The 22,151-nt window shown below is 34.8% G+C and overlaps 3 protein-coding genes across 4 annotated transcripts; all 3 read right to left on the bottom strand.

Annotated features, from left to right (window-relative positions):
• Positions 1-10,818: 10,818 nt before the first annotated feature.
• On the bottom strand, positions 10,819-13,351 carry LOC133877146 (NAC domain-containing protein 10-like). Its single transcript, XM_062315393.1, has 3 exons — positions 12,801-13,351; positions 11,290-11,574; positions 10,819-11,141 (listed from the first exon to the last, which is right to left on the bottom strand). Exons 1-2 carry the CDS (start codon positions 13,099-13,101, stop codon positions 11,360-11,362), a joined length of 516 nt encoding a protein of 171 aa, XP_062171377.1. The 5' UTR covers positions 13,102-13,351; the 3' UTR covers positions 10,819-11,141; positions 11,290-11,359.
• Positions 10,872-11,346, bottom strand: LOC133877705 (NAC transcription factor NAM-2-like). The gene is made up of 2 exons (XM_062316086.1): positions 11,290-11,346; positions 10,872-11,141 (listed from the first exon to the last, which is right to left on the bottom strand). The coding sequence occupies exons 1-2, from the start codon at positions 11,344-11,346 to the stop codon at positions 10,872-10,874; spliced, it is 327 nt and encodes a 108-aa protein (XP_062172070.1).
• A 1,883-nt stretch (positions 13,352-15,234) lies between the features above and the next one.
• On the bottom strand, positions 15,235-21,608 carry LOC133878507 (protein DETOXIFICATION 42). 2 transcript variants are annotated; one of them, XM_062317062.1, is made up of 14 exons: positions 20,870-21,608; positions 20,575-20,743; positions 19,835-19,956; positions 19,235-19,444; positions 18,903-19,087; positions 18,618-18,753; positions 18,403-18,499; positions 18,218-18,318; positions 17,370-17,533; positions 16,556-16,627; positions 16,295-16,411; positions 16,108-16,203; positions 15,786-15,907; positions 15,235-15,603 (listed from the first exon to the last, which is right to left on the bottom strand). In XM_062317062.1, exons 2-14 carry the CDS (start codon positions 20,652-20,654, stop codon positions 15,561-15,563), a joined length of 1,545 nt encoding a protein of 514 aa, XP_062173046.1. In that variant the 5' UTR covers positions 20,655-20,743; positions 20,870-21,608; the 3' UTR covers positions 15,235-15,560. The 2 variants fall into 2 exon arrangements, with proteins under 2 accessions (XP_062173046.1, XP_062173047.1); XM_062317063.1 differs by having other exon boundaries at positions 21,272-21,608.
• Between the last annotated feature and the right edge of the window lie 543 nt (positions 21,609-22,151).

The raw sequence follows: 22,151 nt of genomic DNA, 5'->3' as shown, positions 1-22,151 counted from the left end.
TAAAAAAATAAAAACCTGGATTGTCACAATGAGTGTTCGGACAAAACGTTGGCGTAGATCGATTGGTGAAGGACGTAGGGGCACCGGTCGTGGTGGCACAAGCTTCAGAGGATATGAGTGCGGTGGAGCTGGCCATATGGGTAATGTCTATGAAGGCGCTGGCTATCGAGATGCTTATGGAGAGTAACCCAGACGTCAGGATCACGGTATGAAGGAAACCCACGAATACCAAATGAAAATTGATCTCCCATCATTCAATGGACATCTTCAAATTGAAGATTTCTTAGATTGGGTGATGATGGTTGAGAGGTTCTTTGATTATAGGAGTATTCGCGAAGATCGCAAGGTAAAATTAGTGGCATACAAGTTTAAGGGAGTTTCTACCTAGTGGAAGAAATTACAAATTTCTCAAGCCCGACAAGGGAAGGGACCTGTAACTTCGTGGTTGAAGATGAAGCAGCTACTCAAAGCACGATTTTTACCACCAGAATTTGAGCAACGACCATTCCAGCAATATCAAGAGTGTCGACAAGGAGGTCGGACCATCCAGGTGTATGTTGATGATTTCTATAGTCTATCTACCCGGAATGATCTCATGGAGACAAAAGACCAACAAATTGCAAGGTTTATAGGTGGACTGCGTGTGGCAATACAAGATATGGTTTCTATGCATCCTAGCTTCATTACAAAAAAACATGGAAATACTAACCTGTAGAATTTTACACGTGAGTGATTACAGTAACGTGATAATTATTTGACGCATTACTGAAATCTATAGTAACGTGTAAAATTTACTTTGTAACTCCTTTGTAACGTGAACATTTTATGGATTACTGGACAGTAGCGTAAATATATACGCGCTAATATATATATATATCACGTTACAATTATAGTAACATGTAGTTTTATCACGTTACTGTCCATGTGTTAAAATTGAATATTTATATGCATATAAACCTCCATAATTAACTATATATACCCTATGTTTTGTAATAGAGATATCTTTAAGCAAGTTGTTTGTTGACACTTTATTACCTATTGCAAATGCAACAGTCTATCTCTTTTAAATAACATGTAATGTAGATATCTTGCGTTGACATATCTTCACAAAGACGCTAAATTATACAATGATTTCATCACACAATATGATACTGCAAGAAGGGGTACCAAAAAGCACTTCATGATTGAGCTACCAACAAGAACTTCATGATCAGCTATTCAATTAATAAAAGGGTAAATATATATTACATCTTCCACAAAATGGGAGTACCAAAATATATATACACTGTCAAGGGGTTTGTAGACCAAAACACAAAAAGTAACTAGCTACCATTGTAACATATTACACCGGCAATACATACAGTACGTAAACCTCTCATCATTTTCTTCTATATAGTCGCCAGAATTTCATTCGGACTGCCTTGCCACCAAAGAATTTGGTGTTTTTCTATTGCGGCATGTTTCTACATGGCAGTAGGGTTCTTAACCCCTAGCTATGCGATTGTTGATTTACCTGCTCTTTCAAATCGCATGTAAGATTGTGTTTTTTTAAAACGTAGAATTTTAAAGGATTTTGGGCCAGGAGGGGTCAAGATTTTTTTTTTTTTTTTTATGAATAAAAAAAATTAAAGTTGAAAAAAATTAATTAAAAAAAATAAAAAATATAACTAACGCAATAAATAAATAATTCAACAAAATTTAATTATTTTTTAAAACGTATAAATGTAACTTACAATTTATTTTCTCACTCCTTGCATTAATTAATTCAGTTGTCCTAAACCAGTCTTCATACCTTGAGATCGTTGCATGGTCCTTTCATTGCTGATAGTCTTGAATATATCATTATCAAATAATTACTATTATATATTTTATACAATTAAAATATTAAACAAAAATTATATATATTCACAAATAATTAAATATGAAAACAATTATAAAAAACAAAAGCAATCCAATTTTTGTTAAATAATAATAATAATAATAATAATAATAATAATAATAATAATAATTTAAAAGAGCAAATGAGAGAATTGAAGAACGAATTTTTTTTTTTTTTTTTTGGAATTCGGTGCCTTCACTGCCTTGTCACTTCTTTGTTAAAAAACAAAGAGTTAAACGGACGTGGCTCACCTAAGTTATACAGTGCGTTTTGAAAAGAAAAAAAAAATGATGGATCGTCTTCAACCTTGGTCTATCGTTCAACTTCTGTAATTTTTCTAACCTAATTACAGAAATGCATTGAAGGCTTGAGCTCTGAAAATAAAAGAAAATCATAGCAGATGGTGGGCAAATTTGCCCTTTAATAAGTTTTTGAGGGTGGGCAACCGGAGCATAGGTAGAAATTTTACCATGGGTAAGAAAACGAAAATTGGAGTTGAGGGAGGGCAAGTGACCCCCCTCGACCCCCTTCCCTCCGCCCCTGATGGGCAACTCCTTATTGGTGATATTTGAGATGACGTTTCGTTTCTTAAGGCTGTTGGATTCGAGACGTTGTTGAAATGATTGTGCCACTTATTAGTTGTGTGTGATCTTTGGTGCATTGATGGGCATTGCTTGGACTCTCGAATGGATGTAGCGTGTGGGCACATTCACTTGTCTTCTGAATTGACGATGTATTGATGTTATATCTTCTGTAAATACTTTCACCTTTTGGAAATCTTTCAAAGATGTGAGGTTTTCTTCAGATCTTCTGTTTTCGTTCAATTTCAACTTTCTGGTTTTCCTTGTTTTTGACCTCTGCAACAAATGAGATGGAATCTTTATTGTGATGGCCTTTTCATTTGTTGTATAGGTCTAAAACAAAGAATTCCGAAATATGCTGTGTTTAGGGTTGGCAATTTTTGACACGACCCGCGAACCCGACACGAACACGACACGGTAAAATAGGGTTAGGGTTTTCTGTAATCGGGTTCGGGTCATAATCGGGTCAACCCGATTATGACCCGCGGGTTGACCCGCCAGACACGAATGTGACCCGATTAGGATTATGAAAAAAAAAAAAAAAAACCGTAAGACTCTAAGTGTCTAACGCTAACCCGACTAACCCGGCTAACCCGACTAACCCGGCTAACCCGACTAACCCGAAAGTGAGAAAATCTTGGAAATCAAAAATTCAAAATCAGGTGATATTCTATTATTCTGATTTCTGAAATTAGACAATTAGTGAAATACTGAAATCTGAACTCTGAAGACTGAACTCGAAAGTTGAAACCCAAACCGACGAAGTCACGAAACGGAGGAACTGGAAGTCTGGAACCCTAGCCGGCCCGCACTCCGCCCGTCCGCCCACCGGCCACCGCACTCCGCACGCCCGACCGGCGCGACTGCCAAGTGCCAACCATCCGGGCCATCCGATTCCGGCCAGACCGGCCTTCTACGCCATCCCCACGGACCCCACCATCTCCGCCAACTGCCAAGTGCCAAGGTCTGGTTTCGGTTGCTTATATTGTGAATTTGTGGATCACTTAGGGTTTCGGTTGCTTATATTTTGACCATGGGTTTGTTGGGTTGCCTTGAGTCTTGATGACCACTGAAATTAATAGAACAAATAATGTCAAATATCCACATTTCCTTGATAAATATTACGGTTATTACCTCATGTAGAGCTGCTGATGCTTCGACCAGTTTGGGGTCAATGCTAATCGATTTGGTAATTTTGGTGGTACTCCGGGCGGCCAATGCCTTTCCTTCACTATCCCGAGCAATTGTCCCAAGCCCAATTCAGCCCAATTTCTTGTCTATCGCTACATCCTAATTCACTACAACAACTACAATTTTCATTTTCTGTCTGCAAAATTCAAGAATGGCCCCATTAAAATATAGAGCAATTCCTTTCAAAATAAATGGGCTATTATTATATTATATATGTCAATTGTATTATCTTCTCCTTTTAATATATCATTTTAAATATTTAGACATAATTAGACCAATGGGTGTTGGAGTTTAAATTTAATGGTGCTGCATTGATTTCCCAATGCTTATGATGGATTGTAATATACACTGTGCCTATTAAAAGACAGAGCAATTGCTGTCAAAGTAAATGGTTTTTAGTTTTTTACGTCAATGTCAGTATCTTATCTTTTCCTTTCAATTCATTTTCTGAGTATAAATTTCATTTTCAATTCAACATTGCTGAAAATGATTAGAAAGCAAGAAAAATGGGTTGAAAATGATCTAATGGAAAATGTCAACATTGCTGCTAAAGAACTTGTAGAAGGAGGAATTTGTATACTTTTATATATAAAACTCCAAGGTTTGTAGTTTCTGAAAGTAAATGCCGTTCGTTGATTGCCTTTGAATTTCTGGTCTTAAAATATTGTTTACTACAACAACTACAATTTTCAGTCTCTAGTACTGTTTGCTTTATGATTTTTTTTCTCTATGGTGCTGTTTTCTTCTAATTTATTTAAAACATCTCGCAGGACCTGTGTTCAATCATGAATCAAGATCAAGAGCAGCCTGAGCAGGTAAAATTATTAGTCTTTTAAGTTTCAAGTTGTCTTTGTGAGCTAGATTTTATATATTATCTAATTTGGATTGAAGAACTAATTTATTAATAATGATATTTGCAGATGAGTAATGAAGTATTTGGAGATGATGATATTGTTGGAGACTTTGAAGATGATGTGATTGAATTGACTACGAGAGAAGAAGAAAACGACTCTGTTTGTGTGGAGAAGGAGAAAGGGAAAAATTTGAAAAAAGGCCATAAGCGTAGAAAGACTTCAGCCGTTTGGGATCATTTTGATGCCATTCATGGTAAGGAGGGTGAGAAATTAAAGGCAAAATGCAAGTTGTGTGGTGCTGTGTACTTGGCTCCAAGTACTTATGGAACTGGAAATTTGAAGCGCCACATAGAAAATTGTCCGAGGAGAAGCACTCGTGATGTTGGGCAAATGCTCTTATCTAAAAGTCAGGGATCTCTGTCTGTAAGTAACTCTAAATTTTGTCCCAAAAAATTTAGAGAACTGTTGGTTGCTTTGGTTATTAAGCATGATTTGCCTTTTCGATTTGTTGAGTATGATGGTTGGAGAGAAATGATAAAATACTTGCATCCTGATGCACCTCTTATCTCTAGGAATACCCTTAAGGCTGATTTGAAAAGTTTGCATATGAGGGAGAAGCAAAAAGTTAAAGTTATGTTGAATGGTTGTCCTGGTAGGATTTGTTTAACATCTGATTTGTGGACTTCTTTGACTACTGATGGATATATGTGTCTCACAGCACATTTTATTGACAATAATTGGGTTTTAACTAAAAGGGTGTTAAACTTTTCATTCATGCCCCCACCACATAATGGAATATCTTTGTGTGAAAAGACGTATAATTTGCTAGAAGAGTGGGGGATTGAGACCAAGGTTTTCAGCATAACATTGGATAATGCTTCTTCTAATGATGTTTGTGTTGGTTTATTAAGAAATCAATTGAACATAAAGAAAGCCCTTGTTTGTGAAGGCGGGTTTTTTCACATTCGTTGTTGTGCACACATTCTTAATTTGATAGTTCAAGATGGTTTGAAAGAGATTAATAGTGCACTTCAAAAGATCCGTGACAGTGTGAAGTATGTTAGAGGATCACAAATTAGAAAACAAAATTTCCTTTTGGCTGTGAATAAAATGTCATTGGATAGTAGAAAGGGGCTAAAACAAGATGTGCCAACCAGATGGAATTCTACATATCTTATGCTTGAGACTGCTATTCATTATCGGAGTGCTTTTAGTTATTTAGAGATGATTGATTCAAACTATCAGCATTGCCCTACTGCACCTGAGTAGGAACAAGCTACTCATATATGTAGTTTTTTGGCTCCTTTTTATCATGCTACATGTGAGTTTTCTGGTACCAAGTATCCCACAGCCAACCTCTACTTTCCTGTGATCTTTGATATTTATGTAACCTTGAAGGAAGAAGTTGAGAGCGAAGATGAATATAAGAGATTAATGTCAGCACAAATGCTCTCTAAATTTGAGAAATATTGGTCAGAATTCAGTGTAGTATTGGCTATTGCAGTTGCGTTGGATCCTCGTTACAAGCTTGAACTTGTAAATTTCTGTTATACGAGGCTTTATGGAGCTAATAATAGTAGAGAGTATTGTCATGTTCGTGACAAAATGATCTATCTTTTTTTGGAGTACGGTGGTTCCTCATCTACATCTTCAAGCGCCATATCTTTTGATACAAGAAATGTTAATTCCCAAGCATCCCAACCACAAGTCAAGGCTGTCAAGCGGACTTCCGCAACGATGAAGGTAAAATTATATGTTTATGTTGTGATTTATGTGTTATTGTTAGTAACTTAGTATATAATATATAACTTATGTTCACGTTATCTTTTTTATTGTAGGCGTTTATTAATTCTGGCGGGAATGCTCATGCAAATAAGAGTCAATTAGAAGTTTATTTCGATGAACCCAGACTGATAATTGCTGAGGGTGGAGATTTTGACATTCTTTCCTATTGGAAAGGAAATGAATGTCGTTATCCTATTGTAGCTGCAATGGCTCGTGATATTTTGAGCATTCCTATTTCCACGGTTGCTTCAGAATCTACATTTAGTGTTGGTGGACGTGTAATTGATCAATATAGGAGTTTGCTCAAACCTGATATTGTTGAGGCACTGATATGCACTCGGGATTGGTTATTTGAAGAGGAAGGTAATATTTGTTATTTGTATATTTATTTTTTTCATTAACTTATATTATTATTTTTTATTACACTAATTCCTCTTATCTTTTGATGTAGAATTGACAAAAATGAATGTTGAAGAGCTTGAAGAAGATATTTTGACTTTGAATCTCAATTCCAATGATGTTTTGGTTCCAAGTTCATCAGGAACAGCTTCTATTAATATTCCTTGACATTGGCTTATATGTGGATGCGTTTTCTTTAATTATGGGTTTTGTTTTGCCCTTACGAACTGAAACTGAATTATGTAACTTATGTCTTGCCCTTAGTAGTTAATAGTTGTAAAAATTTTAGTTATGTTTAGTTAACTTAAGTTTAACTTGAGAGGAATGGCTTAGCATTTTTCTTTTTGTATTCCTCTTAAATTTTAACAGAATATAGATAATTAAATATTAAATATTTGATAAAGAAGCTTAAATATGGTTGATGAACTTGATGGGGATATAACCGATTATTAACTCAGAATTGGCCCCCCTAGTTGGTAGATTCACTACCTAATATTAGTAAAAGAAAATGCAATTAAGTAGAGTAGGTTTCAAATTTTTTTCATTTTTTGGTAGTTGGTCACTTTCACAAGGCATGCAGAAATTTGGTAAGATAAATAAGTATGACAACTTATGCGTTATATTTTGTATAAACCATATACTACAATTCTCGTAATATTCTAACACTATGGGTTGCTTAAAAAAATTGATTAATTTGTTGGACAATTGAAGTAATGGAAATAATGTTGATTTAATTTGCACTTACCAAGAGCCAATGTAATTGTCAAAAATTACTGCAATTTAACCAACAAGATGAATTTACTGCAATTAAATATGCTAACTATTTAATATTGTTATATTGTTATATACTAACTATTAATAACTTAATATGTTAATTTAACATACTAAATATTGTTATCAAAGTATTATAATTAATATGTAATACTATATATATTATACTATGTTTACTATTTACTAATATATTATACTATGTTTCAATGAGTGATCACAGCAGAATTCAAGCCCAAGTTTATGAACAACCTCTATGCGTTTATTAATAACATAAATATATAATATGTAAGTATATAAGGCATATTATAAAATATATTACATAACTATAGTTTATAAGTAACAAATTAATAATATGTTATTATATATAACTACAAAGTATAAACAATGGTATATGTATAATGTGAACAAATAGTAAGTCTAATATATTCTATATAACTAAGTAACTATAATATAAGTATAATATATAACTATTGTTAACCATGTGTGATGTGATATATGTGTTTATATATATATGCTAACTATTGAATTTAATATTGTTATATTGTTATATACTAACTATTAATAACTTAATATGTTAATTTAACATACTAAATATTGTTATTAAAGTATTATAATTAATATGTAATACTATATATATTATACTATGTTTACTATTTACTAATATATTATACTATGTTTCAATGAGTGATCACAGCAGAATTCAAGCCCAAGTTTATGAACAACCTCTATGCGTTTATTAATAACATAAATATATAATATGTAAGTATATAAGACATATTATAAAATATATTACATAACTATAGTTTATAAGTAACAAATTAATAATATGTTATTATATATAACTACAAAGTATAAACAATGGTATATGTATAATGTGAACAAATAGTAAGTCTAATATATTCTATATAACTAAGTAACTATAATATAAGTATAATATATACTAACTATTAATAACTTAATATGTTAATTTAACATACTAAATATTGTTATCAAAGTATTATAATTAATATGTAATACTATATATATTATACTATGTTTACTATTTACAAATTTACTAACATCCTCTCATATTTGTAGAATATAATCAATATATAGATAAACCGAAATAGATAAAATATTTGTAGAATTACTATAATATATATTATATAGGACCCTAAGTAACAAAGTATAAAATTGTAAATAATAAAAACATATTATTAGGAATTCAAGTGGTTTTTCATTTTTCTTAAATTTTCGATACATTAGTTAATTTAGTTCTAATCTATTCGGTTTAATACTTTAATTTTGCTTAAGTTAAATATTAGGAATTCTCGTGTCGGGTCGTGTCGGGTCATTTCGGGTCGTGTCGGGTAAACGGGTGACACGGTTAATAGTCGGGTTAGTCGGGTCGTGTTCGGGTCGCGTGTCACAACCCGATTAATAATCGGGTCGGGTTCGGTTGACACAGTAAAATAATCGGGTCAGTCGGGTTGACCCGAACCCGACCCGATTGCACGAATTGCCCACCCTAACTGTGTTGGAGGAATATGCTGGATCTACTTGGAGTTTTGCCCCAAAAGGATAAAATAACATTCTTTTTTTTTTTTTTTGGAAGGATTAGGAGTTGTGCGAACTTTTACTGAGAATTCTGAATCATCTAGGGATGGCCGGGGAAACCAGACGGCCACGAGGAAGAAGAAGACACTTTATACTTACCTGACAAATTATTACGTTATTAAAATAGTAACACAAGGAACTAAATAGTAACATGATTGTAAATATCACGTTACGATCAATAGTTACATGGAGAGTATGCCCACGTTACTATAAATTGCAATTATTATTTAAATATGCCCACGTTACTATAAATTGCAATTATTATTTAAAAAATGGCAAAGAACATATATCCCCCTCAAACTACCACTCAATTGTCAATGCACCCCCCGAATTACCAATTGTGTTAAGTCCCTCCCCCCCTTCTCAAACTACCAAAAAATGCCAATGTCTCCCCTAAAACTAACAAAGAGACAAAAATGATTCAATTTTTTTTAAAATAAGACAAAAAATAATTAATTAAAAAATAAAAAAGCTCATGTTTGTCATGTGAGTCGGGTTCTGCGTTACAACATTCACTAACCTAAAAATATTCACATTAAAAAATACAGTAACGTGAGGATGAGTTCTGCGTTACAACATACACTAACCTAACAATCTTCACGTTATGAATTACAGTAACGTGATAATTAATTCTACGTTACAACATTCACTAACCTAAAAATATTCACGTTGTAATAATTCAGTAACCTGAAAGTTAATTCTGCGTTACAACACTTCAGTAACCTGTTTTTGGCATGTTACAACAACTCAGTGACGTGCAGTTTCACGTAACTCGATCTCAGTAACCTGAGACATTTGTCGCGTTACTGGACAGTAACGCGATGTCAGAGTTTCACGTTACAATACACATTTTAGCAACCTAAGGGATACTAACCTGGGCTTTGCGTTACTGGGGCCATGTTACTGAGTTCCACTAACGTGAAAAACGCATTTTCACGTTGCTGACCTTAGGTTAGTATTCACAATTTTTTTTGTAGTGCATGTCTTTACTTTGAATGAGACAATTAGTTTGGCAACCCGAGCAGAGAAGCAACTGGAGAGGCCTAGAGCACCAACTTGGAAGCGAAACATGAGCGATTCACCTTAAAATCGGGCCAATGGTTATGCGCCACGTGATGGTGTTCAAGGGTACGTAGATTAGTCACTACGTTAATCTGTACGCACCAAACTAAAATAGTTGTTTGGCTTAGGGTGGAAAAAGACATGCGGTGGTTGGCAAATGAATGTGAGTGACAATACATGGAGGTGATGGGTAACTGATGATGACGACAACTGAAATTAGGACCGTTGAAGAGTCGACACATGTAGCTGTAAATTGTGGGAGGATTTTTTTTTTTTGCTTTTATTTTTATTTTTATTTTTAGAGAGACATGTGGGGCAAAACGGGTAGAATGGGTTAAAATAGTCACACATGTTTGTCACGTGAGTCGGGTTCTGTCATGTTTTAACACCAAAGCCTAACGGAATATTTTCTCACACCATATATATATATATATATATATATATATATAGAGGATGCCCAGTTGCCCTTATAATTAAATTATAACATTTATTTGGAATTGGAACCATTATGTGATGGCCTAGGCTAGCGCGTAGTTAACCATTCACGTGCGTTTGGCTCAACAAAGTTAATTGCAAGATCATGCGCATGATTAACAATCCCGAAAGTATTGAATACATGATCTCATTGCAAGAAAGAAATGTTCAACTTTGAATACATGATCTTCTTCGATCACTTACATCGAACGTCCGAATTAATTAAGTTGCTCGATCTACGGACGAACCATTTGAAGATCGAGGATTCACCTAGCTACTTTATTTATTTATAGACAATGGCGGAAGTTGTAATGGATCGGAGTTCAATCCGTCGTTGGGACTTGGGAGTACTGCTCCGGGCTGGGCACCATTATTGGACAAAGCTGTTGTAGCACCAGATTCACCTGCCCTCACTTCCTCCTCCTCACCAATATTATTCGGCAAAGCTGTGGTACTGGCCGATTCACCTACCCTCACTTCCTCTTCCTCTTCTTGAGTACGTGCTTTATTTATTTTCTTATACATCCTGCATAAGACCCAGTCATCTAACTGGATAATACAAAATTTAGTGATTGTTAGTTGTTTGAGAATGAAAGAACATAAATTACAAAGCTTAAACACAATTAACTGTTTTTTTTTATTATTATTATTATTTTGATGATTAAAGAATATATACAGTACTGCATACTATACGTACTCTCATGTCATTGTCACCCGTTGGAGGAGGAGGATTGTTGATCCTGTATTCATGCATCATCCAAATGGTCTTAACACCGTTGGAAGGTTCCTTTGTAGGACACCAATGACTTCTTAAATCCAATAACGGTGTTGGCCGTACCCGTATCTACAACTTTTTTGTCAACTCCCGTAGCCCTCCAATATCCATCATTAGCTACTCGATTTGGACGACTTCCTTTTCGATGCTTTCGCTCTCTTGGAGTAAAAAAGTACAACTCATTTTCTCCATATTTTTTGTATTTTTCTGCATGCAATAAACAAAAATTTTAATGTTATATTTATACTTGCACTTTAAAAGCTGTTTAACAAAAATTAGAAACAATTAATTAATAAGAAGAAGAAAGAAAAAACTTAACAAATAACTAAAAATAAAACATGCATATATGAAACAAATGGACGTACGTATGAGGCCCGTGCATGCAGCTAGGCTATTGAAATACAAATGCATGCATCCAGTACGTACCAGAAGCTGAAATCATTATGCAACGTAACCTTTATGAATCATGAAATATGTGACACTAAATTCAATGCAATCTTTATGCAACCTAAAAATCATATGAAAAAACGTTTTACTTTTGGAAGTTACACTGAATATATTGAAGAATAATGTCCTACATACTAGCTAATTCAAACTAATGTCATATATATATGTGCTTGTGTGAGAAAGCCAATTAAGGATGCAACAAATTAACCAGTACGTTCAATTCTTATATATTATCCATAGTCTGATGCTATTTTGCGACACTCGAAAAGATTTTTATTTTTAGTTTTATTTTTCCTGAGAAGATCGAGTAATGAAGATGTCCGATCATACTTATATGCATGCTTTGGTTAATTGGTCATATAGCTTAAATTAAAAAGAAATTGTCAGGAGCCGTAGCAGTCTGTTCCAGATGTTATGAATTCAGGGTAGCTAGGGATTATTTCTAATATAACTCTCCTGATTTGAAAAAGGAAACTCTACAAATCCAACAAGAAAAAAGACGACATGAATTTTATCCATCTTTGTTTCTTTCACACAAATCACTGGTTCTCCAAGTACTTGTAAGGAATGATGGCAGAGGGAGCAAGTACCCATCAATATATATTACATGGAACTTGAAGTTAATTGCAGTGAGGTGAGGACAGACTTGTATCCAAAGAAATTGATCGGGGTTGGGGGAGGAACTGGGGGATACATTAATTTGGATGATTAATCTTGAGTTTCTGGAGGATAGATACATTTGGATGATTCAGGGTAGGGATAATTTTTTCATGCTAGTAGAAGAGATCGAGCATCAATATATATAGTTCTGCCAATAACAGTTAATCTCCATCACAATTTCACCTTGACCAAAAAAAAGCTCAAGATTCAACTCATGAAAACACTTTTTTAAGCAAACAAAATCTTATATCTAACAAACAACGACCGAAAGAATCTTTACTAGAAAATTAATAAAGAAGGTCATAAAGATCGAAGAGAACAAGAACCAGCAAGAAAGTCGGGGTTGTGGAGATATATGTTAGCGTCGATGATCTGGTTTCGCGGCAACGGCTCGTTAAAAACCTTGGGCTTCAAGAAATACCGGACTAGGTCCTCGTCGTTGCAGCAGAACTTATACCCTAGTGGCAGACCTTTGAAGTACTCATCATCTTCTCGCCTTCGCTTCCTGGCTACGGCGCGTGAGGGATCATCATCATCAGAAGACAGAGGAGACTCTGCCAACGTTGACAAATGGGGGTCTCTTGGGTCATTGGCCACTGAATCTTTCATATTCGGCTTAACCTCCATGCTTGGACTCTCTGAAGGAATATACAATATATTGGCGCAAACGTAAGTTTCAGTCTCTCTCTCTAAGAATTCTATTGGGCGTAGTACTCGTAATTATATTTATACTCATAGGTTTATGGGGCTTGTAATTTGTAATGGGTATATTAGTAGTGTATGGGCTAGGCTACTAGTAGTTGTTTAAATGGGCTTGGCCCATTCCATTAGTGGAGTCTTTAGATAAGGGGATGCCTATATAAGGCCTAAGGTAGGATTATCGAAATTGATTGTAAAGTCTTTGGACTAATTAGAGGTTCATTGTCCCCTCGAAGTGCCAAGAACATGGAGAGTAGCGATCTCGAATTCTGCTATTTCAATATAGATTTACATTTCCTTTGATCTTCCATTCATCTCTCTTTCCATTTTCTTCTATAATTCTCATTAAACACCTAAACAGTCAATTTGACTATTACATAATTACTCAACCTAGACTTTGGATAACAAACTCTAGGTTCAATGGGAAGAACAAATTCTGATAGTGATGAAAGTAGCACTTAATTAGACCATTGAGAGGAATAATTTCTTATTAGTGCTAGTCCTGTAGAGAAAAGGAAAGGTTGAGTAAAACTCTTAATGAGTTCGCATAAAAAGTGTTTTAATCTACAGGAACACCTAGAAGAACTCTACCTATGTGAATGTAAAGTCAGGCCGCTTTTGTTAGGTCTTGGTAAGCTACCTAGAGCACTCATGAAGTCGGGATAACGTGTATGGCCATTAATGCGCGGCTAAAAATAATAATAGAAATGTTTAAAAATGTTGGTATGTGTTAACTCTCCGGGTTTGTCACTAAGTATGATAGTTCAAAGACATAAAGTCTACTATCACACTGATAAATCTTTGAAGGTTATACACTAAGTGGAAGTTCAAACCCTAAAGGTACTTTCATTTATGTATCAACATTTTAGAGTAACAGCAGATTCTGTTTTTTATTTTTTATAATATTGTTTTTCCTTAAAAAAAAAACTTATTTTCTTGAAATAAGTGGGGGATTGTTGAAAATTATTTCATGAAAATCTAAGTTTATCTCAAATTTGAATATATATGTAAATTTAAGTTTATCTTAAATTTGAATATTTAAATTTCTCTCTATTTCTTTTTATTATTCATTGTCCCACATTGAAAGGCTATGAATATTTTTTGTACTTTATAAGCATTTATCAAGCTTTTATACTAAATAAGATTTTGAGTATATATGTACTAGTTGTGCTAATTGCGTCGCACTAGTCGTTGCATGCATGTCGCTTAGTCGCTTTAGATACACTTAGCACTTTCGCATCGTCGCACACGAGATTATTATTTACGTGTGTATTTTTTCTTGATGTATACAACTACTTTTCTAACAGTAATATTTTCAAATACGTAACTAGCTGTCAGAAACTATATTTTCTAGTTGTGTTTTCAACAGTCTGAAATATTTGTCTAAGAGATAGATTTACATTCGCCTTACTGTCTAGTGTTCTTTCTATACAGTTTTTATTTTTCTTCCTTCTTCAATTTTTTGTAACTCCGCATCTTTAGTTTTCTAACACTTTATTTTATACAAACTTCTGGAGGCTTATGCTGCTGCATGTTGGGACTTGATTGACGTGAATTGGGTGTTGATGAGATTTGATTTGTTCTTCGTATTGATAAACATAATTATTATTTTAGTTCTTCGTATGGAATCTTTTAGTTGCAGTGGTTGTGTGTGTATATATATGTGCGTGTAATTTCTTTAGAGGGAAAAGAGAACATTGGGTTAACTCTTGATTTCCCCAAATAAGGATGCTACAATGGGTTGAACCAAATAATAGTCTGAAACCCCAAAAAGCTTGATATCTTAATTCATGTATGCAAATCCTAAGGGGTTGGCTCAAGTGGTAATTAAAGGCCTTGGCCTTGGGGGCATTTATATCAAGTCTAAGGTTCGAAAGCCCTTGAGTGCAAACAATTAATCCTTGAGGCCAGCCTGGCGGAGAGGATGAAGTCGAAGTATTACCTGATTCGTACAGAGAGGATTGTTTTGCACAGGAGGAGAAATTGTTGAGGGAAGATATGAATATGACATTTTCTTTATTGATTGTTCAGGCATTTTTTGGTGAAAAATGTAGAAGAAAATGTCAAGGTAACCCTTAAAAGAATATGATCTGACAGCCTTTCAGAGGCATACTATAGCCTGAGAGAGTATTATTACAACATTCCCTAATATTGATTAACATGGATCTATTTTTCATTTCTCTGTATTCATGTTATGAAAATTTTCCAGTTTTCTGTACAAATAAGGATCGAGGAGGAGATATGTTTTAGCCACAGAAAGCAGCAAGGAAAGGTACCTAACCCACTAAAAAAAGGTTTTGTGAGAATAAAATCATGGATCAACTTGCAACTTCAATAGTAGATGATAGATCTATGAAGAAACTATGGAAACCATAACCAAGGTCCATTTAGCTCCGGAGAAAGTTCCAAGGACCTGTTCCTGTTCCTATCCTGAAAATGGAGTGGCACAAGATTAATAAGAATCTTTATTTGATAAGTTGACAGGTAGTGTTCTAAAAAGAAAAACAGTAAGCTTGGATTTCAATTTAATGGCAAGAACCACACTTTTTTTCCTTGGTTGTAATATAAACTCATGGCCATGTGACAGGGAGGATCCTAATCAGGAAAATTACCTCCAAAAGCCAGCGAATGCTCGAAGACTCATGTAGATTGTCAGAGCAAGCCAGAGACCAATGAATCCATGACTGGAGGAGAGAATAAATAGACATAGAATGCTGATAATAGCCACAATTATCTGCAGAAAGAAGAATGTCAGGTTATTCATATCTTTCTTTCTTTTCTTTGTTTTCTTTTGTTTTGTTTGAATGGGAAGAATATGTTCTTTTCTTTTCAGCACTGACAACATATGCATCACCAGTCCACCATAATTCTTCATATCACAAAACAATTGTAATATGTTTTCTTAGTATGGGAAAGGACTATATATAGACTTGCCATGGAGTAAGCTGAATATGCAAAATCAGATGCTCCAAAGTTGACGCCATCAAAAACAAAGGCCAAGGCATTGATGGGTTGAGTAGCTGCAACAAACTGATATGAAAAAATAAAATAAAATTCTCCTGGATTATTTGGGATCAAACAGTTCAAAAATGCTATTACTGGTTTCTGACATAAGGAGTACCGGAATGCCTATACTAATGAGGTGGAGGACATCAACGTCGTGTGTAAATAACCGTGCTCCAAAACGCAGCCCCACTCCAAGTATCACTGCAAGTATCAAACCAAGAACCAATCCCAACTGCAGTAAAAGTGCATCACAGACTCTTAGCAGAACAATCATATTAGTAAGACATATATGATCTTCTGACATATGGCATGATGCATCACCTACATGGGAAGTAAAAAAGAAAAAGAAAAAAACATATAGATTATGACATAGCACCTGCAATACTCGGGATGCTGCCATTTCAGCCTTGTCATAATCTTTCTTTGCAAATGCAGTTGCAAGTATTGCCTGAAAGATAGAAAAGCAACTTGAGTTTAGCATATGCACAGGTGAATTCAGAGAAAAGAACCTAAAACAATGGAGAGATAAAGTATCAATTTTGATGGCAAAAAACAAAAACAGAAACTTACAATATCGAAGGGGTGATGTTAAAAACTATAGTTCTTTCCTTGATACTGAAAAAGATTTCAGCTAAGATCTATAGAAGGTTTTGGCCGCTTTAGATTCTTCAAACAACATAAGGCCTATCATTAGCCAGGATTACCATCCTTGTTGAAGGGGCAGAGAGATAAAAACACTATAGTTTTCTTTCCTTTCTAAAGTATAAGTGATGCTAATTTCTTAGTCGAAAAACTGGGCAAGTAACAATCTGGGATTAGATAGTCTTGCAAATGCTGGGGAAAAAGTGGATTTGGTAGACATGAAGTCATGTTGAGGAGATCTCAGAAAACCAAAGACAAAATTGCAAAACAGTATTTAGCTACTGCCTTAAAATAGTTAAGTTGTTATTACAGAACTCTACTAAAAATTGATTATACAACTTGATTAGCTTTATGGAAGTCCTTTGCTATGGAACACAAGAAAAAGAACATTGGAGATGCTAATGTTAATAGCTTCATTTATCTTCATCTCTTTAGGCCTTTCATAGTTTCTTGGCATATTGGCACTCTACTTCACCCAATGCTTTGAGAAGATAACAACAAAAATTAACTTTTCAGTAGATTCAGTCAATTAAGAAATCATCTCTAACCTGTCCAGCAACAGCCAAGCCATCTGCAAGAAGTGATGTTGCCAACCAAATCTGCAAGCAGACTTGAAATGCAGCCATGGATGTTGATCCGTGGCGTGCAGCCATTGATGCGGCCAGAGTCACACAGAATGTCACAGCAATGACCCTCAATAATAGTAGAAAACCTGGAGTTCAAGCACAAAAGAAGAAAACACTAATGGGGTATCAACTTTAAAATGTCAATCATTGTTTAATCATCTAATGGTGCAATCTATTAAAATAACCATATCTAATGTTAAAATAAAAATTCTCTCATTTGAAATGGGTGGAAAGCTTTAATGAAGAAGCAAAAATATTTTGAGACTCAAGTCTCAAGACATTTATAAAATATTAGAACTTTTCATTGAGCTTCCTGATTAAAATCTGTTGGTAGTATCATTCTCGAAAAAAATTTAACTTCTCTATTTTAAATACTAATCACAATGCCAATTGAAAAACAGGGACTAATAATTGGAGATGGTGGGACGAGACTGTACCAAATAAGCTATCAAGTAAAATTTCACATGGGATGGTGACACATTACTTGGGAACCAACTTTTGGAGAAAAAATTTGGGAAGTGTAGCATTTCTCATTACCTATTTTTCACTCAAATTTCCTACAGCTACTGCTCCATCTAACATGATGGAACACCTGTGGGATTGCATGGATTTCATACAATACCTTGAGCTTTACATCCGAATCTATCTAGACAAGAAGTACAGCTCGGAGAGTGAGGAACCTCAGTGGACAAATTTAAGAAATTTTAGGTTATAGATAATGTGTCTAGGTTTTTGATAAAGCATTTATTAAATCAAAATTAGATCCTTACCATTTTTAAGGAACCGACCGAATTGCAGATATTTGATACTTGGAGGTAAGAGATCAACTTTTGCCATTAATCTCCACAAGAGTATAAGTGAAATGAGGTACCTATAACAACCATTAAAATGTTAAACCATTAGAGACAAGTCCCCTATCAATTTTAAATGTGGACAAAGGTTAGAAAGGACCTACTGAGATATAACATGGGCAATGGCTGCCCCGCTGACACCCAGCCGAAAAACAAATATAAATAGTGGGTCTAGTATTATGTTTGTCACATCTCCTGCCACTACAGCAGACAAGATTAAAACAAATCAGAATGAAGCAAAGGCAGAATAATTATTTTATTTTTATATGTTGGAAAAAATCAAATCAAAGTCGAAGTATTCCAGTTTGTTAAGGTATACCAGTGGCATATAAAGGTGTTTTTGTATCCTTAAATCCGCGAAATACCCCTTGCATGGCCAATGAGAGAAGAACAGCAGGGGCACCAAGTGACCTCAATGTCAAGTACTGGTGTGCAGGGGTTAGCATAGGTGAATCCTATAAACAAAAAATATTGCAATGCTGTTATAACTATCACATGGTAATAAAAATCCAGGTACTTGATATTTAAGGAAACACAAAGAAACTGGTAAGACAATTTAGCACAAGAGCAAGCGCTATTTGTTACTTGAACTGAAAGAACTTACAGAACCGACTCCCATGAAGTTTAACAGAGGCTTTGCTCCAGATATGAGGAATATGGCTTGTATGAGGCCAAGCATGCTGCCAATGATCAATGCTGATGAGGCAGATGGAATATGCCTTCTTTCACTTCCATTCTTAACTATATTGAAGCTACCAACACTTGACTTGTATGCATTTTCATATGTACCTGACAAAGAAAATCGAAAGGACTATACGTGTTTACTACATCAACTTACATAGGTAGCTTATGAAACCAATAAAAGGATCCAATGTACAAAAAGAGAAAACCAATGTATAACGTTAAGAATAAAACAATAGAAAATGGAAAGCACACCTTTTTTTGGTATCAACTCTTTGTGCTCACTGTCTGTATTTGAACCTGTTTCCAAGTATTCACAATCTTGACCTTCAGGGCTCACTCTTCCAATTGCATCTTCCTCTGCAACAAAAGAGGTTGTGACACTGACAAGCGGGAATATTGCAATCCTTGATGCTTGATTGAATAGAGCAATAGAAACGCCTACAGCAGCAAGTTCCACTGGACCTGTATGGGTTAAGGCAACTTCATTACTCAGTTTCTTCAATAAAAATGGTCTCTAAAACACAAGTATAATAATATCTAGAATGATATCCGGATTTTTCGGTCCATCTGTATGTGACTCAAAATATGTCCACGACTATGACAAGGCAATTTAATCTTATAATAACACCATTCATTGCTAGTCTATTATTGTCATGTTAGCACACGTATATAAGAACATGAGAAAGCTATGGTGCTTTCAATACAAAAGAATGCACTGAATCAATCGCAAATTTTACAAGCTGCTCTGTCAACTGTTACAGCATCTGTCCTCATGGGCCAATCCTACTGCCATGTAATGTGTTGGGCTATTTGTCCAAATGAATGCATAACAGTTAACAGAAATGGAAATACCTATTTGTCCAATGAATGCTGTGTCAACTAGAGACGCAACAGGGTCAGCTGTCAAAGCCAGTGCAGCTGGCAATGCAATCTGTGCTATTTCTGAACCAAGTTCGTCCAGTTTAAAAATGTGTCTGCTCACAAAATAGAGACACGAGCATTAGCTCAATTTACATACAAAGAATAGGAAAACCCTAATGATATTTTCTAAAACAAGTCAACCCATTCTCCCCTGTGAAACCCAAATTGCCAACAAAACAAGAATGCTTAGCATCAATTAGAGCCTGCTTTATCTGAAAGAGCGAGCTCCTACTTGCAGCCGTGGGGCATGCATGACTCATATATACCATTTCCTATCATCTTAAACTTTTGGGATAACTGGTAATTTAACCGTATGCGTTATTGATTTAAAAGAATACAAAAGACCAAGCTTAAGGGGAATTTTTATTTTTAAAAAAAGAAAGAACTTTAAGTTGTTTTCAAGACCACTTATATGAATATTGATAGGTAAACACCTGCAAACATGAGATAGTAATGTATTGCCCTTTGAATTTCTGCTGGACTTCCCATCTTAGGAGGGGGAGGGAGAAAAATTACTGGGAAAATTGAAATAATATGTATATATATACATGCATAGATAAAAATACATAAAAGAGAATTTTTCCTTCAAGGCTAGCTGGTCTAGCAGTCATGTTCATAAACAAGAAGAAGTGTGTGGCCACATGCCCACATCCAAATGATTGAAAAAATACCTGGCGTTTTTAAAGAAAATGGACATTGGAATTCTCCTTTTGTCCCTGGATGGATACAGATCATCTTCTTCAGCCATCATCAGAAGATCAGTTCACCAAAGCTGCCCTTGTAGCAAGACAACGACTCCGGCGAACAAGTCCTTCGGAGCAAGCAGACTTAAATCAAAGCCTATGTCGCCACAATAAAAACAAAAGGTCATAAATTGAGCACCAGACCCTGTAGATTCTTTCTTTCTTCAACTAGTCAATATAATTAGTTTCCAATTCAAAACACTCTATTGAAAACCCAGTAAACCTTTGGAGAACCACCAAAGCAGAACAACGTATAAAATGGGTTCAAATTATGTCAGCTTTGGAAAATTCAACACCCATTAAAACATAAGCTTCATTTTCTTGTTTTCTGTCTCTCTCCGTCATGAATCACGAATCAGGATACAATTCAAAGTCCATAGAGAAAAAAGAACCTTTCACTTTTACAGGAAGTCCAAAGAACTTTCCTCCGAAAGTTCCTAACGCAGAAACTTGTAACTCACAGAACTTTCACCTTTGAAACCTCAGAAGTCAGAACCCATTAATTCCAAGCCAATAAGGAAAAACAAGAGTGTCTCGCTCGATCACTTTCACACAACAACCATAACAAGAAGAATGGAACATGTTTAATTGTGTGTCTGTGTGTGAGAGGGAGAAGAAGACACGCCTCTATTGATGGCCGGAAGGAGAAGCGGGTGTGATTGTATCATGGTGGGCACGCCATGGCATAGTGCTGTCGGAGTCCCCCACAAACAAGAAGGACATGTGGCGGTATCAGATTCAACTGAAACGCCTATTTTGCATCAAAATCTTCAACTGCATGTGGCTGCGCATGGCTCTAAAAGAGGCTGCCAAGTGTGTGTTTCCTCTCAACCTTCCATGCACAAACTTGAGCGAGTGAAGAAAAACCAAGCAAACTACCAATGACGAACAAAACTAAAGTGAAGGAAATAAATACCCCATAATTAATAGTTTGTTGTAATGGTGTTAGTAATTAATGTTATCAAATAAATATTTCAGTAATATTTGTGAATATACTGACCAACAAATTAAGAGCCTTTCTTTCTAGGCTTGGCAAGAAAAATGAACAATTTTCACTTTGCTCTATATTTGTATTTTTTTGAAATTTGGAGCTACCGAAAATAATAGTTAAACTAGAAATATTTTTTACGGTTTGACCAGAAAAACTTGTTTAATTTCTGTAAAATAATTTTCATTTTTAAAAATCGTAAACCATTTTTAGAGTTTGAGTTTCTTATTCTCAAATTACCAAAATTTGCCGGCCGTTTTCCGTTGCACTCATTTTTTGTACAAGACAAACGCTGAAAAATTCAAGAAAATTATTTTATTCAAAATATTTTCTGACAAAAAACATTTTACGTTAAAACAAATGGGAAATTTTTGTTATATTAGTTAAATAATTAAATTCTTCATTTTTTTTTTTAATTTTTTAGATAAGTGATAATTTTAATGTAAAATTAGAGCAAACTGCTTTGACTTCAGAACTTGTTTCAATACTTCACCTCTTGTTTTAATTGAATAGTTCA

Source organism: Alnus glutinosa, chromosome 9 (assembly GCF_958979055.1).
Source record: "Alnus glutinosa chromosome 9, dhAlnGlut1.1, whole genome shotgun sequence".
NCBI classification, from domain to species: domain Eukaryota; kingdom Viridiplantae; phylum Streptophyta; class Magnoliopsida; order Fagales; family Betulaceae; genus Alnus; species Alnus glutinosa.
The sequence above is the reverse complement of the archived record's forward strand: the minus strand, read 5'-3'. Positions and strand labels throughout refer to the sequence as shown.

Excerpts from the sequence above, each read along its gene's own strand:
- LOC133877705 (XM_062316086.1), bottom strand. The coding sequence starts at position 11,346 with ATGCATGAATACAGGATCAACAATCCTCCTCCTCCAACGGGTGACAAT. Across the intron at positions 11,142-11,289 it reads CGGGTGACAATGACATGAGA|TTAGATGACTGGGTCTTATG; the intron begins GTACGTATAGTA and ends TGTATTATCCAG.
- LOC133877146 (XM_062315393.1), bottom strand. The coding sequence starts at position 13,101 with ATGGAGGTTAAGCCGAATATGAAAGATTCAGTGGCCAATGACCCAAGA. Across the intron at positions 11,575-12,800 it reads CAACCCCGACTTTCTTGCTG|AAAAATACAAAAAATATGGA; the intron begins GTTCTTGTTCTC and ends TATTGCATGCAG.
- LOC133878507 (XM_062317062.1), bottom strand. The coding sequence starts at position 20,654 with ATGATGGCTGAAGAAGATGATCTGTATCCATCCAGGGACAAAAGGAGA. Across the intron at positions 15,908-16,107 it reads CATATTCAGCTTACTCCATG|ATAATTGTGGCTATTATCAG; the intron begins GCAAGTCTATAT and ends TTCTTTCTGCAG. Across the intron at positions 15,604-15,785 it reads GCATTCGCTGGCTTTTGGAG|GATAGGAACAGGAACAGGTC; the intron begins GTAATTTTCCTG and ends CTCCATTTTCAG.